The sequence below is a fragment of the Cajanus cajan genome, chromosome 8 (genome assembly GCF_000230855.2).
Source record: "Cajanus cajan strain Asha chromosome 8, NIPB_CcT2T_4, whole genome shotgun sequence".
Taxonomy (NCBI): domain Eukaryota; kingdom Viridiplantae; phylum Streptophyta; class Magnoliopsida; order Fabales; family Fabaceae; genus Cajanus; species Cajanus cajan.
The window spans coordinates 4,636,306-4,654,307 of record NC_138524.1 but is presented as its reverse complement, the minus strand read 5'-3'; the positions used below and the strand labels follow the sequence as shown (position 1 = coordinate 4,654,307).

The 18,002-nt window shown below is 26.3% G+C and overlaps 2 protein-coding genes across 4 annotated transcripts; one reads left to right on the top strand and one right to left on the bottom strand.

Moving 5' to 3' along the window:
• Positions 1–574: 574 nt before the first annotated feature.
• LOC109801181 (putative NAD(P)H dehydrogenase (quinone) FQR1-like 2) lies at positions 575–2,806 on the bottom strand. The gene is made up of 2 exons (XM_020362189.3): positions 1,991–2,806; positions 575–1,145 (listed from the first exon to the last, which is right to left on the bottom strand). The coding sequence occupies exons 1-2, from the start codon at positions 2,509–2,511 to the stop codon at positions 914–916; spliced, it is 753 nt and encodes a 250-aa protein (XP_020217778.1). The 5' UTR covers positions 2,512–2,806; the 3' UTR covers positions 575–913.
• Positions 2,807–9,168: 6,362 nt separating this feature from the next.
• Positions 9,169–16,876, top strand: LOC109801299 (uncharacterized). Of its 3 annotated transcripts, none has more exons than XM_020362335.3 (14): positions 9,169–10,484; positions 10,578–10,631; positions 10,850–10,930; positions 11,044–11,148; positions 11,283–11,524; positions 11,601–11,667; positions 11,834–11,882; positions 11,964–12,124; positions 13,090–13,167; positions 13,449–13,503; positions 13,585–13,745; positions 14,388–14,462; positions 15,947–16,072; positions 16,436–16,876. In XM_020362335.3, the coding sequence occupies exons 1-14, from the start codon at positions 10,413–10,415 to the stop codon at positions 16,529–16,531; spliced, it is 1,422 nt and encodes a 473-aa protein (XP_020217924.1). In that variant the 5' UTR covers positions 9,169–10,412; the 3' UTR covers positions 16,532–16,876. The 3 variants fall into 3 exon arrangements, with proteins under 3 accessions (XP_020217924.1, XP_020217920.1, XP_020217925.1); XM_020362331.3 differs by having other exon boundaries at positions 9,170–10,484; positions 13,440–13,503; positions 16,436–16,875; XM_020362336.3 differs by lacking the exon at positions 11,044–11,148 and having other exon boundaries at positions 9,176–10,484; positions 13,440–13,503; positions 16,436–16,872.
• The last annotated feature ends 1,126 nt before the right edge of the window (positions 16,877–18,002 follow it).

The window sequence follows — 18,002 nt, the reverse complement described above, 5'->3', positions numbered from 1 at the left end:
TAATCCATTAAGTCAACTATTAATCTATCTCATAATATTGTGACTATTGTTCACTTAACAAGTTTTTTTTTATATATGATAAAAATCGAATATTTATTTTTCGTAAAATAAATCATCTCCACATGAGTGGTGTAAAATGTCTAATTATTACATCAACCATTATGGGTATATATTAGATAAATATTAATATAACAATGCAATAATGTTAAAATATAATATTAAAATAATCCGTAAATATATGTGGGTGTAGTGCGTGTGTTTGCAGTTGTAAAGTAATTTGAAAAGAAGAAAAAAATGATCAATGTGAAATGTAGACTAACAGCTTCTGTTTGACAAACGACCTTGCCCATGAAAAGGACCAATTACGGAGCCTCTCAATCATGAGCTACTAGCACACGAGTTTTATGTTTGAATCCAATAACCCTGCAATTCCTATATACCAATCGCAACATTGATTTTGATGTCACATCCTATTCCTTCATTTTTCAAGGAATCAATTGGAGCACTTTCTTTAATTTCGTTACGACATGTTACTTAATCTGGGGAGACAGATAGTTTGTGAATCCCCTCGATGTATACCTCAGTCATAAATAATGTATTAAACAGCACAGCACAGAGTCACGATCATGAAGTTTACAATGTGTACATATTTTTAAAGAGAGGACAAGCTTCATGATCAAGCTATAATTAATCTTGTAGAAATAATAAACACAACATTAGAAAACTAAGGACCGTTTCTTCGTAAACACTTTCCAGAGAAAAAAAAAATACATAAGTTAATTTATTAACTTATGCATAAATTAATTTATAAAAGCTTTCTCATATTAACTTCACAAGAATTTACTTTTATCTTAAGCATAGTTAACTTATAATAAAGTTTATTTTATTTAATAAGGTTTTGACCACTGAGAAACTAGCTTTTGTGGCCTAACTTGTTGACAATTGTGGCCATGTAACTTCCTTGATACTGAGCAAGGGCCAGTTCTGTTTGACTTGCTTGCCTTGATCCATCGCCAGCAAAAACTCCAGCACCATATGGAGATCCACCTCTGAGGGTGTCCATTTCGAACATTCCAGCACCGAAGCTATAACCAATAGGAACATAGAGCATTCCATGGTGGACTAACTGTGTGATTGCTGTCCAACTACAATAATACTCATAAAAGCCATGTTACTCATTGTAGGTCTGTCTCCCAATCATGATGCTCACCATTATCTCATTATGTTACAATCAAAACAACAACAATAATATTACTTCATTAACAGCATCTATTTCCAAGTGTCTTTCAAATACATACTCCTCACCCCTGACACTACCCTCTAATTCATTTGTTTACTCTAGCTAAAACAAGACCACCAAGGGTTCCCGGATCAAACAATCCATGAGTTGAAATTATTCATTAACATAACAATTTTTTAAGTTCCACTGATTGACACTAATCAACAACGCATATTGTATTTGAAACAAGGTTTACTAAATTCTTACAGCAATCTATTCTAATCAACTAAATGGCTAATCATAAAGATATGATATGCATATTCTCTAGTCCTCACTCAAAATATATATATATATAACTACTTCAAAACCCTGTTCTAACAAGATATATAATATGTTTGGATACAAGTTAAAAATGTTTTTTTTTAAGCTTGTATTCAAATACACTAAAAAACATAAAATTCTAAAAATGAAATATCAATTAGACATTAGTACTCTAGTTTTTATATACTTCCGGTATAAAGATTTTTACATTCACTCAATTAGAAATCACTTCAAATACAACTTTCAAAAGTAACTATTATAAGATTCAATAATGTTATCATTCATGACAGTCTATAATTAGATCACGGTGTAAAAGATCTTCACTAATTAAACTCTATCAACTATAACTTATAAGCATTGATAAACTTGTGAACACGCATTAAAGAAAACAAAATGAAGAGAAATGTTGTTATTTATGCATGCATGAATGAAGGGCTTCTTAGTTCTTACGCTGTGGTTTCTTGACCTCCACCCTGAGTGCCAGTGCTGACAAAGAAGCCAGCAGGCACCCCTGCCAGCTTCTGTTCTTTCCACAGGTGGCCAGTGGAATCGAAAAACGCCTTCATCTGCGCTGCCATGCTGCCATACCTTGTCGGAAATCCAAAGAGCAAGCCATCAGCCTCCACCAACTTGTCTGCAGATATGAGAGGCACCTTATCATCCTTCTCAGGTGCCTTCATTTGTTGCAACACCTCCTTAGGCAGTGTCTCAACAACACGGTACAACACCCCTTCAACACCTTCAACTGAATCTACCCCTTTCTTCAAGGACCTTGCCAATGACTCCACATGGCCATAAGTCGAATAGAACACAATGAAAATTTTCAGCTTTTTCACTGCTTCAGGTGCTGCTGCTGGACCCTCTTGGCTTGTGCTACTTGGATCATTTCTTGGGGCTAAGCTTTCAACACTAATTGGATCCTTAATCGGTGCCTTCGTCTTGCTTGGAAAACAACCTCCTCCTTTCCCCATTCAAATTCAACTTGCTATGGATATGTACTGTCAAGTGTCAAGTATATTTGCTGATAAAGTTTTCTAAAACATGTACAAATATGGCAATTCTTGTTTTGCTTGCAAAACAAGATACAAAGGAAGATGTTGGAACAAGGAAACAGAAGGATTGGAATCAAATGTTGGTTAACTTTGGATTATGGGCATTGCAAAATTGATACAAACGAAACAAAAAGAAAAGAAAAAGGAAGAGAGATGGAAAACGTGTAACGTGAACAAGATTGGATTTGACTTCACTTATGAGTTATGAGCTGCTTTAACTAATAAAATAAGACGAAACAGCAATTGGTTATTGGCTGGCATGCAGTGTTAGAGCAAAAGTTTTTGTGAGAGATTATATGATTTTATAATACTAATAAATATTTTGATCGAAAGTCACCTGAACCTGATATCATTAAATTTAATAATATATTTTAAGTATTGTCAATTTTAACATTGAAAATGTCTCTTATTAAGTTAAAAAGTGGATATTTATAAATTACTCTGAATTTGATTCTTTAATAATATGAGACTTTTAAATATATGGAAAAATACACCGTGTGTCATAAGCATCCATCTTGAGAAAATAAAGCATTCTAAGTAGACAAAAGAAATTGGCAGAAAAAAATGATAGGGTGGGCCTACTGACGCCTTAAACAAATAATATTAATGTGAATTTCATTTTCATTGACAGTTTCAAAGCAGTTCCTAAAGGATAATATTTCTTTTTTAGGGTTTATTGTTTGAACGATTCCAGTTAATTTCTATGAAAAGAATATAGTTTTATCAATGTTGCAAGCCATTATTATTGAACAATTATTTGTAACTATACCTAACTAATTCAGAGTTGGAATGATTCCTTGAACAAATGCAAGTGCGCAAAAACCTTGCAAATTTAAGTCAACAAAAGACTTATTTTTCAGACTTTACTATCATCAGTGACGTTTATTTAGAGTAATTTATCCAAAATTTTCAGGTATAATGTATACTTAAACAAGTATAGTCTACCTTGTCTGCAAATTATTTTAGGATTTTACTAACCGAAATGGATTGGGTGACTTTAATAGTAATTTTAGTTCATTTTGGATGGACCGGAAGGGATAGATAAAAGAGAATGAGAGAGAAAATATAAAATTAAAAGAGAAATGGATATTTGTAAAAGTATATCTTACGTTAATTTAAATATATAATAAAATATTAAATATTTTTTAATTAACTTAAATATATTTTTAATCTTTATAAAATTGATGGTTTTAATTTTAGTCTCTTAATTTTTTTTTTTGTTTTTCATCCTTATAAATTTATAAATATTATTTTTAATCATTATAAAATGAGAAAATTTTGATATTTTTAAGGTGGATAAATAAAATATATTTTTAGGATCTATAAATTTTTTTAGAGGTGTTAAATATCAATATGATATCATAATGGTTGTAAGTAACACTTAAAATAATTACTTAACTTTTCAATAAATAAAAAGTACATAAAAAATGATCATATAAAAATAGAGACTAAAAATAATAATTTTAATTTTATAAGGATGAAAAACAAAGGAAAAATTTTACAAGACTAGAATGAAAACTTGTTAATTTTATAGAGATTAAAAATATATTTTAATCTTTTTTTTAATTTAATCTATTTTGTCAAAAAAAAATTAATTTAATAATTAAATTATTAAAATTTAATATAAATTATGAGTTATTAAGTGAAGTATTCTTAAAATAACTTATTTTTTAAGTAACTTTAACATATTATGATAAATTATTATACAAATATTAAAAAAGATAACAAGTATTAATATTTTTTAGTGTTATGATGTATCACAACAATACTTTTCTAAATAATGTTATTAAAGATATACATGAAAAAAGTAATTAATTCTATATTAAAAAGTTAATATTACACTTATTTTGAGACTTTTTTTTTAACTTTTATATTTAAGATATTATCTCTGTTTTTATATATAAGATTCAAATATCTATCAAGATTAGAAAAATAGTTAATCTTGATAACAAAAAAATTATCCTATTTTTATATTTTTTTTCAAACTATTCATATTATTTTTCTTTTTTAAGTAATACTCACACATCTCTTAACCAATTAAACTGCATGTTTTGTACTAATTCTCTCTCATAATTAATTATGTTTGCTTTGTTAACTATTTAATGCATGCAATTTAAAATGTATAATAATGTATTTGATGAAATTAAAAAAAAAATTTAATTAGAGATATTTTAGTTTAAAAATAATTAATACATCAAACATTATGAATTAGGTCTTATATAAAATAACAAGAAATTATTCTAAGTTGGCTCTTATGAATAGAAACAGAATTTGTATATGTTTATCACGACAAAATACTACTTTCGTTCCAATATATAAGATTCAATTACCTAATTCTTTAATATTAAGAAAAATAGTTAATTTAGTTGATAACAAAAAAAATTGTCTTATTTATAATTTTTTTCTAAAATTATTCATATATTACTTTTTTTTCTTAATTAATACTCATTCATCTTTTAACGAATTAGAGTATATATCCTATACTATTAGACTCTCTTAATTAATGTTTATTTTCTCCTATCTAATTTGAGTTCATATTCTTTAAAATTAATGTATTTTATAAAATTAAGAAAAGTAGAGAAATTATTTTAATTAAAAATATTTTAGTTTAAAAATAATTAATATATAAAATAACGTGAATCGAATCTTATTAAAAAAAAAACAATTAGTGTAGTTGAGTGTTATAAACAGTAACCGTGATAGTAAATTATGGGACCGACTAAGGAGGAAAGGTGCCTATTTTAGTGCGAAGAACAATCTCTGTTTGGCGTCAAACAAAATATTGAACCAGAGTCTATCCAGTTTTGAAAAAACAGTTTAATTTCAATTCTTTACTTTGCTTATGGATTCAGTTAGAGTTCAATTCTTGTATTAAACTGTTTGTGACCATTTCTTTTTAAAGTAATCAAATCATGCATGAGGATTTGAAAATGACACCAAATATATATAAACTACAAAAAAAAAAAAAAACATTTTCTGACAATTAATTATTTAAAGTTATTCAATCAATTAAATCATTTGATTTAATTGATTGTTTGATTAATTTAACTTTATATTTTAATTATTTAATAAAATTATTAACAAAATATATTTTTTATAATTTTTCCTGCAATAAACAGTAAAATAAATAATTAAGTTAATTTTGACTTGTTTATTTTAATCAATTAATTTTCATTAATTTTTTTAATTAATTGATTGTTTTATTGATTTCCTTTTTCGTAATTATTATTTACAGTTTATCCAACTTAAAAAGTTATTAATTATTTAATAAAAATAACCAATGCATAAGAATGAAAAATGAATTAATTATACACAAAAAAAAATTTATTTTTTTCAAGGATATTTCTTTTTTAAAAAAATGTTGGGAAGCGAGAAAAAAAAACCCAATATATGAATAAAAAATGTGTTTAATGTTTATTTCATTAGTATTTGGAAAAGTATTATATGCTGATTATTATATATATATATATTACATTAACCATGAATTTGAATTTTAAAAGCTCATCTCTTATACCTAACAGATTACTCTTTTCTTTAAAAACATTTATTTTATATTTGTATTTTAGAGCAAATGGTCTTTCATATATTTTTTATGGCTTAAATATATTTATGTTCATGTAATTATGACTGTTTCTGATTTTAGTCATTGCAATATATATATATATATTAATTAAGATACTTGATATTTGTTCAGTTTTTGTTTTTTCATTATTAATTCTAAATAGTTTAGTACTAATATGATTAATAAAAATTAGAATATTAATTAATATAATTAAGAAAAATTAATAAAAATTAAATTAAGGTAATTATATAGAGTAACTTAATTAAATAATGCAATAATTATTTTATATAAATAAGATATACTTATATATAACTTTTTATCATAATTCTATTTTATTTTTAATATACTACGAACAACAACTTTTATTGTTTTTAATATTGTTCTTCCATTAATTCACTAATTAATTTTATTATTATATTTAGTTCAAAATAGTTTATAATATAATTTTAAGGCTTAAATATATTTTTAGTCCCTCAAATTTAAGACAAATTTGTTTTTAATCCCTCAAATTTAAAATTGTTATTTTTAGTCTCTGTAATTTTTAAAAATCTTATTTTAGTCTCTTAGGTCACCAATAACATATTTGAAAGTGACTAATTAAGAAAATTATAAATATCAACCAGATTTAATGTAATATTTTCACTAATAAGGACACCAATAAGTAGATTTTATGCAATAATATTTGATAAATTTCTTAATAAAATTGGAATATAAGAATTAAAATAAGATTTTTTGAAATTACATAGACTAAAAACAACAATTTTAAATTTGAGGGACCAAAAATAAATTTACCTTAAATTTGAGGAACTAAATACATATTTAACCCTAATTTTAATATATTACTTTTGATGTTATTATTATAATTTGATTCATTAATTTTGGTTGATTGTAATATAATTTATTTATTTCAGTATATGATAAATGATTATTTTATTTCAAAGACAAAGGAAATACATTAAAAGTATGTAATAAATTAAAAAGAAAGAACAATATCAAAGCTAATAAAATTTATTATTTTTTAATTTTAAAAATTAAAAATTATAAAAATAAATCAATCTCTATCCATGAAACGCGAGTCATTATTTTACATGAGATTATTTTTAGGAATTATTTTTTATAGGAATTTCTTTAGAGATATTTTTAATTTATTATTTAATTCAATTTCTTATTTAACATATTTTTTTATGAATTAAAATTTAATATTTTTAAAATAAATTATCAATAATTAAAAATAATCTTGTGTCATAATATAAATTATTTATTTTAATTTGATAATATAATTCATGTTTAAAAATATATATTTATAAATATAATTTATATATTAAAACATATTACCTCTATTCTTAATTATAAGTAATAAATTAATTTTTTTCTTCTAAATATAAACAATAATTATTAGTTTTAAATTTATTTAGGATTAAATTTTTTAATACCTTCATTTATTTTTAACTCTATTTCCTATGCATTCATTAATATTAAATATAACAGTTGCTTAAAGTAAATGACATGTTTGAAATAAAATTTGAATATGAAAGAATTAATTAAAAATAATCATATTAATTAATTTCTTAATTTTGATGATTTGTCTTATATTATTTATAATTATGATAAAGATATAATATTTATTTATATATATAATTTTTGCTATAAAATTTAGTTATATATAATAAACATTTAACTTGTGAAATACACAACTTAAAATACTAATTATATATAACTACCTCTATCATATAAAATATTAAATGAATTATTTAATTGAATTTAATACTTAAAAAGTATTCAGTTTTCTTAATTTTAAAATATTTTTTATCACTAATTATCTCAATAAATATTATTTATTTGTTATGCATGTTAACACTAAAATTAATAATAAGGTCTAAAATAGAAAACTAAAATAATATAAGGATATAATAATAAAAAAAACAAAGAAATAGAAATATATTTATGAAGACTTAAAATATACTTAAGTCTATTTTTTAATTTTATTTTTTAAATTATTAATGAAATATGAAATTTACTCATACATTTTATAAAATTATTTTTATCCATATCTATCATTTTATTTTAATATTATATATAAAGAGAAATTTTATTTTTTATAATGAATATTTTTTTATCATTTCAAAAGACATAAAGAGTTTTGTTGTCCATAATAGTTTTATACTCCCCTAAAAAAAAAATAGTTTTATACTACATCAATAAGATTTCTACATATAGAGTGGGTTTGATAGAAAACTTATAAACTATTTTTAAAATAAATTTGTATGACACATTAGTTTATTTGATGAATTTATAACTTATTTCCATAAATTAATTGAAGTAATTTATAATATATAAGCTCTTAATTTTTTTTTATCATCATTAATTTATTTGAGATCAATTTTTTTTTTACCTTTTAAAATTTGAAACCCTTTTGTCAATATGTTAGTTTCACTATTCTTATTAAATAAATAAAAACATCATTTTATATTAATTAACTAATTTATCAATTAATCTTACCAATCACTTTCAATATCATTTTCCATAAATTCTTAACCAATGTTCTAAGGACATTTGAGCGCAATTTCATTGAATTAAAATTATATTATAAAATGCATTATTAGGATAATATATTATTTTAAATGCTCAATAAATATTTGAATAAGTACTAAAAAAAAAGATAAATTTCATTTTTAATAGCTGTGAATAATATTAATTGATGTGAGATAAATACTTAATGCCTAGCATTAATGTTTTCTCTTTTAACCAAAACTTCATTTAATGTTTTTTTGACCAAAACTGCATTTAATGTTTATTTCATCATACTATTTAAAAAAAACGTTATTAATTTATTATGATGATTTTTTTTATTGTACATTAAGCATTAATTTGAATTTTAAAAGCTGTAAAATTATTCTCGTAAAGTATTATGGTGATAATCATTCCCTTTTATTTTCACTTTCGTGATATTTAACATCCTTCATGTATAATTGAAAAAAAAAATTACAATGAGGAAATCCCATGATCTTTTATATTCTGAAAATAAAAGTTTATATTAGTGCAAATCTGGTACACAACACAAACAGATATATAATGCAAGTATGAATTTTGGGAAGTAATTTTTTTCCTTATATATGAATGGCCTCTTAAGTGAAAACCAAAATTGGACATGCATATAATTCTTTGCAAACATAGGAAAGTATGATTGTTATGGCACAGACATGCTAAGTGATAGATGCTATTCCTTTTTCATCTTGTTATATATGTAATATTAAATTAAATTATTATATATTATAATATTTGTATATAAGAACATACATGCATATTCAATTGACAAAAATTTCGCTTTCATATGCACTTTGTTTTGGCGCCACACTCAGGTTTTTCCTCCTCTTTCTTTCTGATTTTTATTATGCAGACATGACATGTTCATTCATATTAGTCTAAGACAAACCACCTGAACAGGGCTTTTATGTATTTTATGCTCTCAATATTATTTTATTTATGATATCTTTTTTGGATGATAGTTTTTTTGTTCTCTTGTGTTTTAACTTTCTCATAGCAGATGGAGTGATGGACCAAAGAAAAACCTTACTCAAAACAGATTGAATGAGATTTTTTTTGCGTGTGTGAAATTTGTGATGGCATAAAATTCATTCTTGTGGCCTAACTTCTGATGGTGTTGGCATAGGATGTTGAAAGATCTTTTCCTTTTCTTCTTAAATGCTTGTGTCTTGTTGATCAATAGGATGTGTGGGATTTACAGGGATTGTCTTTTGAGAAGCTTGGCTTTGTGTTTACAAGGTTCACTTTGAAATTAAAGGTTCTTAAGTCTTAAGAATAATTAAACACACACACGTTTGAGGTAGAAAAAGACAAAAGTTTGGATCATTAACCACAAGTTTGTCACTTTTAATTTTTGATCACGTCTATTTACTCTTTTTTATTTTAGAGATTGGATCTATCAAAGTCAATCTACCACTGACAAGGAGTCTCAATGTAGGTGGATTTGGTCATGTGATTGATGAACCCCACATGTAACTTTAGTCTTCTAAATCCTAAAACTTTTCTCAGGAGAAAGAAATGCAAGGAAAATCAATGATGTTGTGCTCAAATAATATATGCATTTTTCTGTCGTAGAAGCAAACCATAGTCTCAAATAAATGTTCACTTTTTCCCCTGGATTTTGTTTATTTCAGCTATTCATCTCTCATTCATAGAGTATTTGATCTAAATGCATTTTATTCATTAAGACAGGTTTTTAAGTATATTTTGAGCTATGGAATCAGAAAATTCCAAGAGAGTTGCCAACACTAGACAGTATGGATTGCATTTAAATGCAAACAAACATGTATATTCCATCTCAACTAAATTTCTGTATTTGGGATCTACTTAGACCTGATAAATATTCCCTTGTATTCACCAAATTTTCTTTTTCCAACAGAGAACACAGAACCTGAGTAGACCCTTGCCACCTCCACGGTCTACTTATATGCAGGTCTGTTTATTTATTTATTTTTTCTCTTTTCTTTTTAGAGACATTGTATACTAAGAATTTGTTTAGATACTGGTTTAAAAAAGCTTTTCAAAACTTCTGAACCAAAATTAGAGAGTTTTTTCTATAGAAAAATTCTCGAAGCTCTTCTAAACTTGTATATAAATAGATTTTTAAGCTTATAGGATAATAAATTAACACTCTGTATCACTTGTAACCAGACTTATCATTTTGACTCTACTCCAACTTCCAGTCTAAATCCATCCGGTTCTCATTTTCATTCCTCCTGGTTGTCAAATCAGGTAGTGGTTACACATTCATGCATATTATATTTGATAACGTACTTTGATTATGATGAAGGAACTATTCATGAGCCATTGTGCCTTAATTTCATGTTATTTATTGTTTGATCAAGACATGGAATACGCCAATTCAATATGGTTCTCTGTATCATAGGAGGCCATTCTCCAATTTTCCTATGACAACTGGACCAAGTCTAATTCCTCAGTCATTTGATATGGTTATTATTTTCTTCATTTTTTCTTCCATGATTTCTATTAAATTGAAGCTGCCATATGCTTCAGATTTTGTGGAATTTGCATTTGTTATGTGTTTGTATTTTCACCAATGCATATGATACAACCACTTTTGCAGGTTGGTCCAAGTGCTCTATTAGCTTCTGCGGATAACATACAAAGGACTTCTGCTGCAACAAACATGAATTTTCTGAACACATTTAATGAGAGCTTGCAACCTATAACTTGGGGATCAAGAGAAAGTTGGAAAAGACCTTCAATCCTAAGAACCAATAGGTCCCAACCTATAAACGGGGGGTCAAGAGAGAATTGGAAAAGACCTTCAATCCTAGGAAACACTAGGGAAAAACTAACAAGGAGGTAGGTTACGTTTGTTCTTCTGGTGAAAATTTCCATCACATCTTTTCCAAACGTAATTTGAAAATTCTGTGTACAGTGAGAACACAACTGTTGTAGGCCATGATGTTAACAATGCTGGTGGATCTACAAAATCTTCATCTAAGGTGCGTATACATCTTTGTAATGTAATATCTTTTTTTTCTCAACATTTATATTTAGAACTCTTGAAAACTGATAATTTAATAAGGCACTAAAAATGCTAATGTTTCAAGCTGTATATGTATAGTTCAGATTTAAAAAATGCTTATAATCTTTGGTTTTCGGTGGCAGAATTTCTCTTCAACCAAGCAGCAACAATCCAATATGATGCTTGGAAATGGTACGTCTGAAGTTAATTAATTTGTGATTTGGTATATAAAAGATGAAAATTCATGTTTTATGATCCATGAGACTTGATCAGGGAGAGGTGCACAGGATGTGATTGGTAATGGAAAATTCAATGTTGTTCATGAGAATAAAAATACCGGAGTAGGTCGCATTGAAGCAAATCCAACTGAGCTGAATCAAAATTTGGGTAGAAACACCGATGAATTTGGCATTATTTCTAAACATGAAAAAGAGGTACTAAATTTTTATGGGTGTTATACCATATATTGTATTTGATTAGCATTTTGGTTAACTTTCTATAAAGATAAAAGAATGCCTAAGATAAAGGGAAAATCTATTTAATAGACCAACTAACTGTACTTCAAAATTCTTAGTGCATTAATATGCTGAGCATATATGTATATCTAAGGGTACTTTGCTTGTGCTTGTGAATAAGAGTTTGCTTCCAACGTCTAATGATCATGTTGAAATACATCAAGCAACCGTAACAGAAGCATAAGGAAGTAGTTAAAAAAGTACTTTAGAAAAGGGGAAGAGTTTTATAGAGGAAAAAGAGATTAAATAGTTTTATATTAAGGAAAAGTAACTTTTTAGTGGGAAGAGAGATTAAATATGAGTGAAAAAATGGAGAACAGTACCAAATAAACCTAAGAAACTGTACTAAGTTTTGTCCTTGCAAAATCTCTTAATCAAAAAACTGCTAAAAGTGGATATTTAATGTTTGCATATAATAGACAAAACCTTTATAATATTACCTTAGAAGGAATTTCACACTTACCAATTTAACTGTACTGAATCACAAAGGAGAATTTAGTTATGATATTAAACTATCACTGATTTACAATTGTATGCTTATGATGGTCCAAAGATACATTGTTGAGATTCACCTCATTTATTTCTTCCATCTTTAAATTTGTTAAATACCCTTTTAGCTATACCATCTAAATGGTCTTGTTTATTTAAGTATAATCAAATCTATATGATCACATCACCCTTGTGTGGTGCTTATGTGGGGTCATTAAATGTCATTTTGCATGAAAGGCTACCACCATTATTGTTCTATCTACAACCTATGGAGATGTGTATTACAGTGAAAATTAATTTATTTGTTAAATACTTTTCGGAAAGTAAATGCTATGTTATCGTTTAATTCTTAGTGATGTCCATTATTTCTTGCTGAGTTGCATTTACTTGGACAGGCAATTGATGCAAGGGAAGAGCATAGAAAAAGGCAAGCAAAGGAGAATTCATCCAAGGGAACATGGATAAAATTAAAGGTATATAATGGATATTTATCACATAATATATACTGAAGTTATTTTTCATGGTCACTGAATCTTATGATTCGATACAAATAATAATTCACCATTCAAAATTAGATTGTTGATTCACGATTTGAATCTTGATTTGATAACCATATTTTGCAATGTAATGTCATTTTTGTCACCATTTATATTCAGAGATCTTAAACACCGGTACTTTAATAAGACACTAAAACATGCTAGTGTTTTCAGCTGTATAGTTAAGAATACTTACAATATTAATTTAGTCCTTTCAGCTGGACGATTTACCATCAACTATGAAGCAGCAACCCAATTTGATACCTAAAAATGGTATGTTTGAATTTCATCAATATGTAATCTGATATATAAAAGACGAAAATTCATGTTTTAAGATCTATGAGATTTGACCAGGGGGAGGTGCACAAAATGTGACTAGTATCGAAGATTGCAATGTTGTTCATGAGAATAGAAATATTGCTTCGGATCATTTTGAAGCAAATCCAACTACGCTGAAACAGAACTTGAGTAAAGATCCCAATGCATCTTGCACCAGTCCTCAACTTGAAAATGAGGTACTAAACGTTTTTTTTTGGTGTTATATCATATTTTTTGTGTGACATATATATCTTATAAATTCCTTAAATCTATTTTCATTTTATATTCTCCCAAGAAGAAAAATCTTTCACATAGACCATTTATTGTATTACCTTGGAATAAAATATATATTCGCCAATTGAACTACAATAAATCGAAAAAGAGAATCTACTTATGATATTTAACTACAATGGTCTACAATTACATGCTTATGATAGTCCAAAGATACTTTGTTGAAATTCACCTCATTGATCTCTTCCATCTTTTTAAATTATTTAAATACCCTTATAGCTACACCATCTATATGGTCTGGTTTATTTAAGCATTGTTAATTCTCCTATTATGATTTCATGTTTGCATTGCAAGTGATCTTGGATATTGTGTTCAATTTTTCTTTGACATCGTTTCTCCCAAACCTCATTCCTTGTCACTTAAGGCCATTTTGCTTGAAATGCTACCACCATTATAATTATTCTTTTAAGTACATCGAATAAAGATCTATACTACGTTGAATTTTATTTTATTTTTTTGATAAATACTCTTGAGAAAATAAGTGTCATATTATGACTGCTCTTAGTCATGTCTACTATTTTATACTGAGCTGTATTTACTTTTGACAGGAAAGAAATGAAACAGAACAAATGAAGAGGAATGAAAAGAACAAACCATGTAAGAGATCAAGGACGAAGATAGAGGTATGCAATGCATATTTATCATATACTAGATATATACCAACACATTTAGTAGGTGTCTCAAACTTCTAAATTGGTTATAAATAAAATAAAGATATCAAGACTTACAAAAAGTACATGAGGTGACAATGATAAAAGTACTTGACTTTTCTGACATGAATTTTCACATTACATAGTTCCACCATATTGCATTAAGTAATAAGAGATGTAGCTGTTGAATCATAGAAAAAAAAAAAAAAAAATATATATATATATATATATATATATATATATATATATATATATATATATATATATATGAGGAGAGTTCAAACGACACCGGTGTAACTTTTACTAAGTGTTACACCGCTCAATAACTTTATATTAAATGTAAATTTTGAAAATCCAACCGTTAGATTGAAAGTTCATATCTCTTAGATCATATATGTCAAATTTTGTTAAAATTGAACAACAACTTGAAGGTAATCAAAGTGTTCATATTTTAGTATATTTTGAAATGTATATATTACGTTAATTTTGTTTTATAAGAATGAAGTATCAAATCATCTTAGATTAATGTAAAATTTGATATATATGATCTAAGAGATATGAACTTTCAATCTAACGGTTAAATTTTCAAAATTCACGTTTAATATAAAGTTATTGAGCGGTGTAACACTTAGTAAAAGTTACACCGGTGTTGTTTGAACCTTTCTATATATATATATATATATATATATATATAGATGTTTCAATTTATAAATTTAAACTTTAATATAGATACTAATATGAATAAAACACAAAATACTAAAATAGAAATACATTGGAATTGATTATGAAGTTGTCGACAATTGGCTTTTGAGAACTTTCTTATATCCATCCCTCTCTTATGAAACCACTACCATGCTCACGCAACAACTTAACAAAAGAGTTGAGAGTGAAGAACGTGAAATTGACACATTAATTAAGCTGTATAATAATATTTCTATTGAAAGAAACTAAAAAGATTGTTTCATTTTAGGGAGATGAAAAAATAGGAATTGTATGAAAATGATGGTCGAAAATGGCTAATGTGGCATAATAGTACATAAAAAAAATTAATAATAGATTCCTAAAAAGTGTAGTTATTTATTTTACTTTTTTAACAAAAAAACATAATACTCCTATTTTTCATAATAGATTCCTAAAACATAATACTCCTATTTTGATATATTCTAGATCATACGTTAATAAAAAAGAAAACATTTATTTTCTTCAGTTGCCTTCATTTATCATTCTAATTGTGCATACTTGAACTTTTTAACTAGAGCAATGAAAATTTCTATCATATGTGACAAACCAGTGGAGAAATGACCATTTTTCCTTGTGCTTCACTCTCATTTTTGTCACACCACTCATGATAGGTTCCTCCTGAAAACAAAATAAAACTTCTTGACACCTCTATCATTTCCTTAAAAGTTGATTTCTCTTATAATGTTTTCCATTTTTTGTGTGTTTCACCTTGGCAGAAAGAACGTGAAAGGCTAATTGATTCTGTGGACAATCTTAATGCCGAAAACTCTCTACTCAGGAAACAACTTGTGGATCTTTCTGATAAGTGTGTGAAGCTCAAAGAAGAAAACAATTCCATACTGGTATGCCATTTAAAGCTCTATTTGTTCAGTTATATATTTACCTGTTACTATAGGTTAATAGTTCAGTGGCTTAAGTACTTAAATTCCCATAAAAGAAAAAAATTGAATGGTCCTCATGTTACGTTCTATCTTTAAAGCAATTTGAGTAAATCCAACTTATTATATATGAGAACTAAAACATAGAACAAATTTTATCTAAATTGAGACACGTGGCATACCTTTGGATTTCCTTTCTCTACTATTAGCAAATTTTGTGTAAAACATAGAACAAGTTTTATCTTCCCTTGCTTTGCTGTGTTTTATTTTTTCAACTAAGTTGCAAGTACTAACTTCAGCATCTGATTTGGTTTGTTTTGGGAACAGGAAGAGCTCATTGAGAAGTATGGTCAAGAAACAATAGTGAGTCTTATGGTCGATGAACAACTTACCGACTCAGTTGGAAGCGGAAACAACAATTAAGGATTCAAATTACAACTTTTTAGGATCTATCATTTTCACATTACAACATAGACATGATTTTGCTTATAGAACCCCCAAAGTATGAATATGGCAGGGGCATTATAATGTTTTCATCTGGTAGCTTTCAAAATATTGACATAATATTTTAATCATGCCACCTAGTTTGTTGGGTTGACATTGAAACTTTGTTATGAAGTTTTGTGAAACTTGTTGTATGTGCTTATTTTGCTTTCCTCTTCCCCTTTTCTGCTTTATTTTTCCACAGCATTTTTACAAATTCCCAGTAAGAAGATTTTTTCCTTTAATCAGTAATCACAATTAACCATATTAATTCTCATGGCTAAAAATTGTTAAAAAAATTTCTTCATCTTGTTTGTGTTGACGTTGAGACACTCTCGTCCCTTCTCGCATCTTGCTTGGAAAAACCATTGTGGAAAAAAAAAAATCATATTTACTATTGTCATTTGTCACTAACTCAAACATTCTTTATAAAGTCTCCTAGATTTCTCACGAAGACCTAATCTCACTAAAAAGTACCTTGTCATTCACTGCCATTAGCACAAATTCAAAGAAATTTTTTTTCTTTTCACTATCCACCACTACAGATTGTACATTTTTCTTTTGCTACAATAGGTACACACTGAAGAAGATTTATTTGGAGATGTTCACTCACATTCACTTTAAATCAATTCTATATGATCACATCAATCCAAGATCAATTTCAAATACGTATAGTCAAACACATTACCAATGAGTTTGTTTACACATTATATACCAATTTACATGAGTTTTATCAATTAACTTCAATAATTACTATTGTTCTTAATTATTAGACTTAATTATTTTTTATCTTTATAATATATATATATATATATATATATATAATCTTTTTAAAATATTTTTCTTTTTCAAAATGGTCATTATAATTTTTTAATGTCTTTAACAATAATATGATCCCCTAAAAAAAACAAACAATAATACGATATTGACATGTAATCGTAATTAACATGCATAGATGCATTTTTGCAAGGCAAGTCATCACTTAATAAAGGCAAATTAATGTCGGTGACCAAAATAAAAAATGTCATATTACAAGGAGAAAAAATTATTATTAAACAATATAATTTTTTTTATATGAATTGCGTTTGACAATGAAATCTTTAATGATAAATTATTTTGAAGAAAAATCATTCATTTAAAACATATCAAAACTTAGACTTAGGTCTTCAACAACTTTTGAAAATTGACATTGAACAAAACAATAATATATATATATATAGGGAGAGATTCGTTTACTCCATTCAATAATTTATATTATACATCAAATTTTAACGATCCAACTATTGAATTTAAAGTTCTTAATGCATAGATTAAATCTGCAAATTTTTAAAAAAATTTAAAATCATTTAATAGTTTGTTTCATTAATTCAAATCAATGTATAAAATGATTTTATGATTATCTGTCAATTTT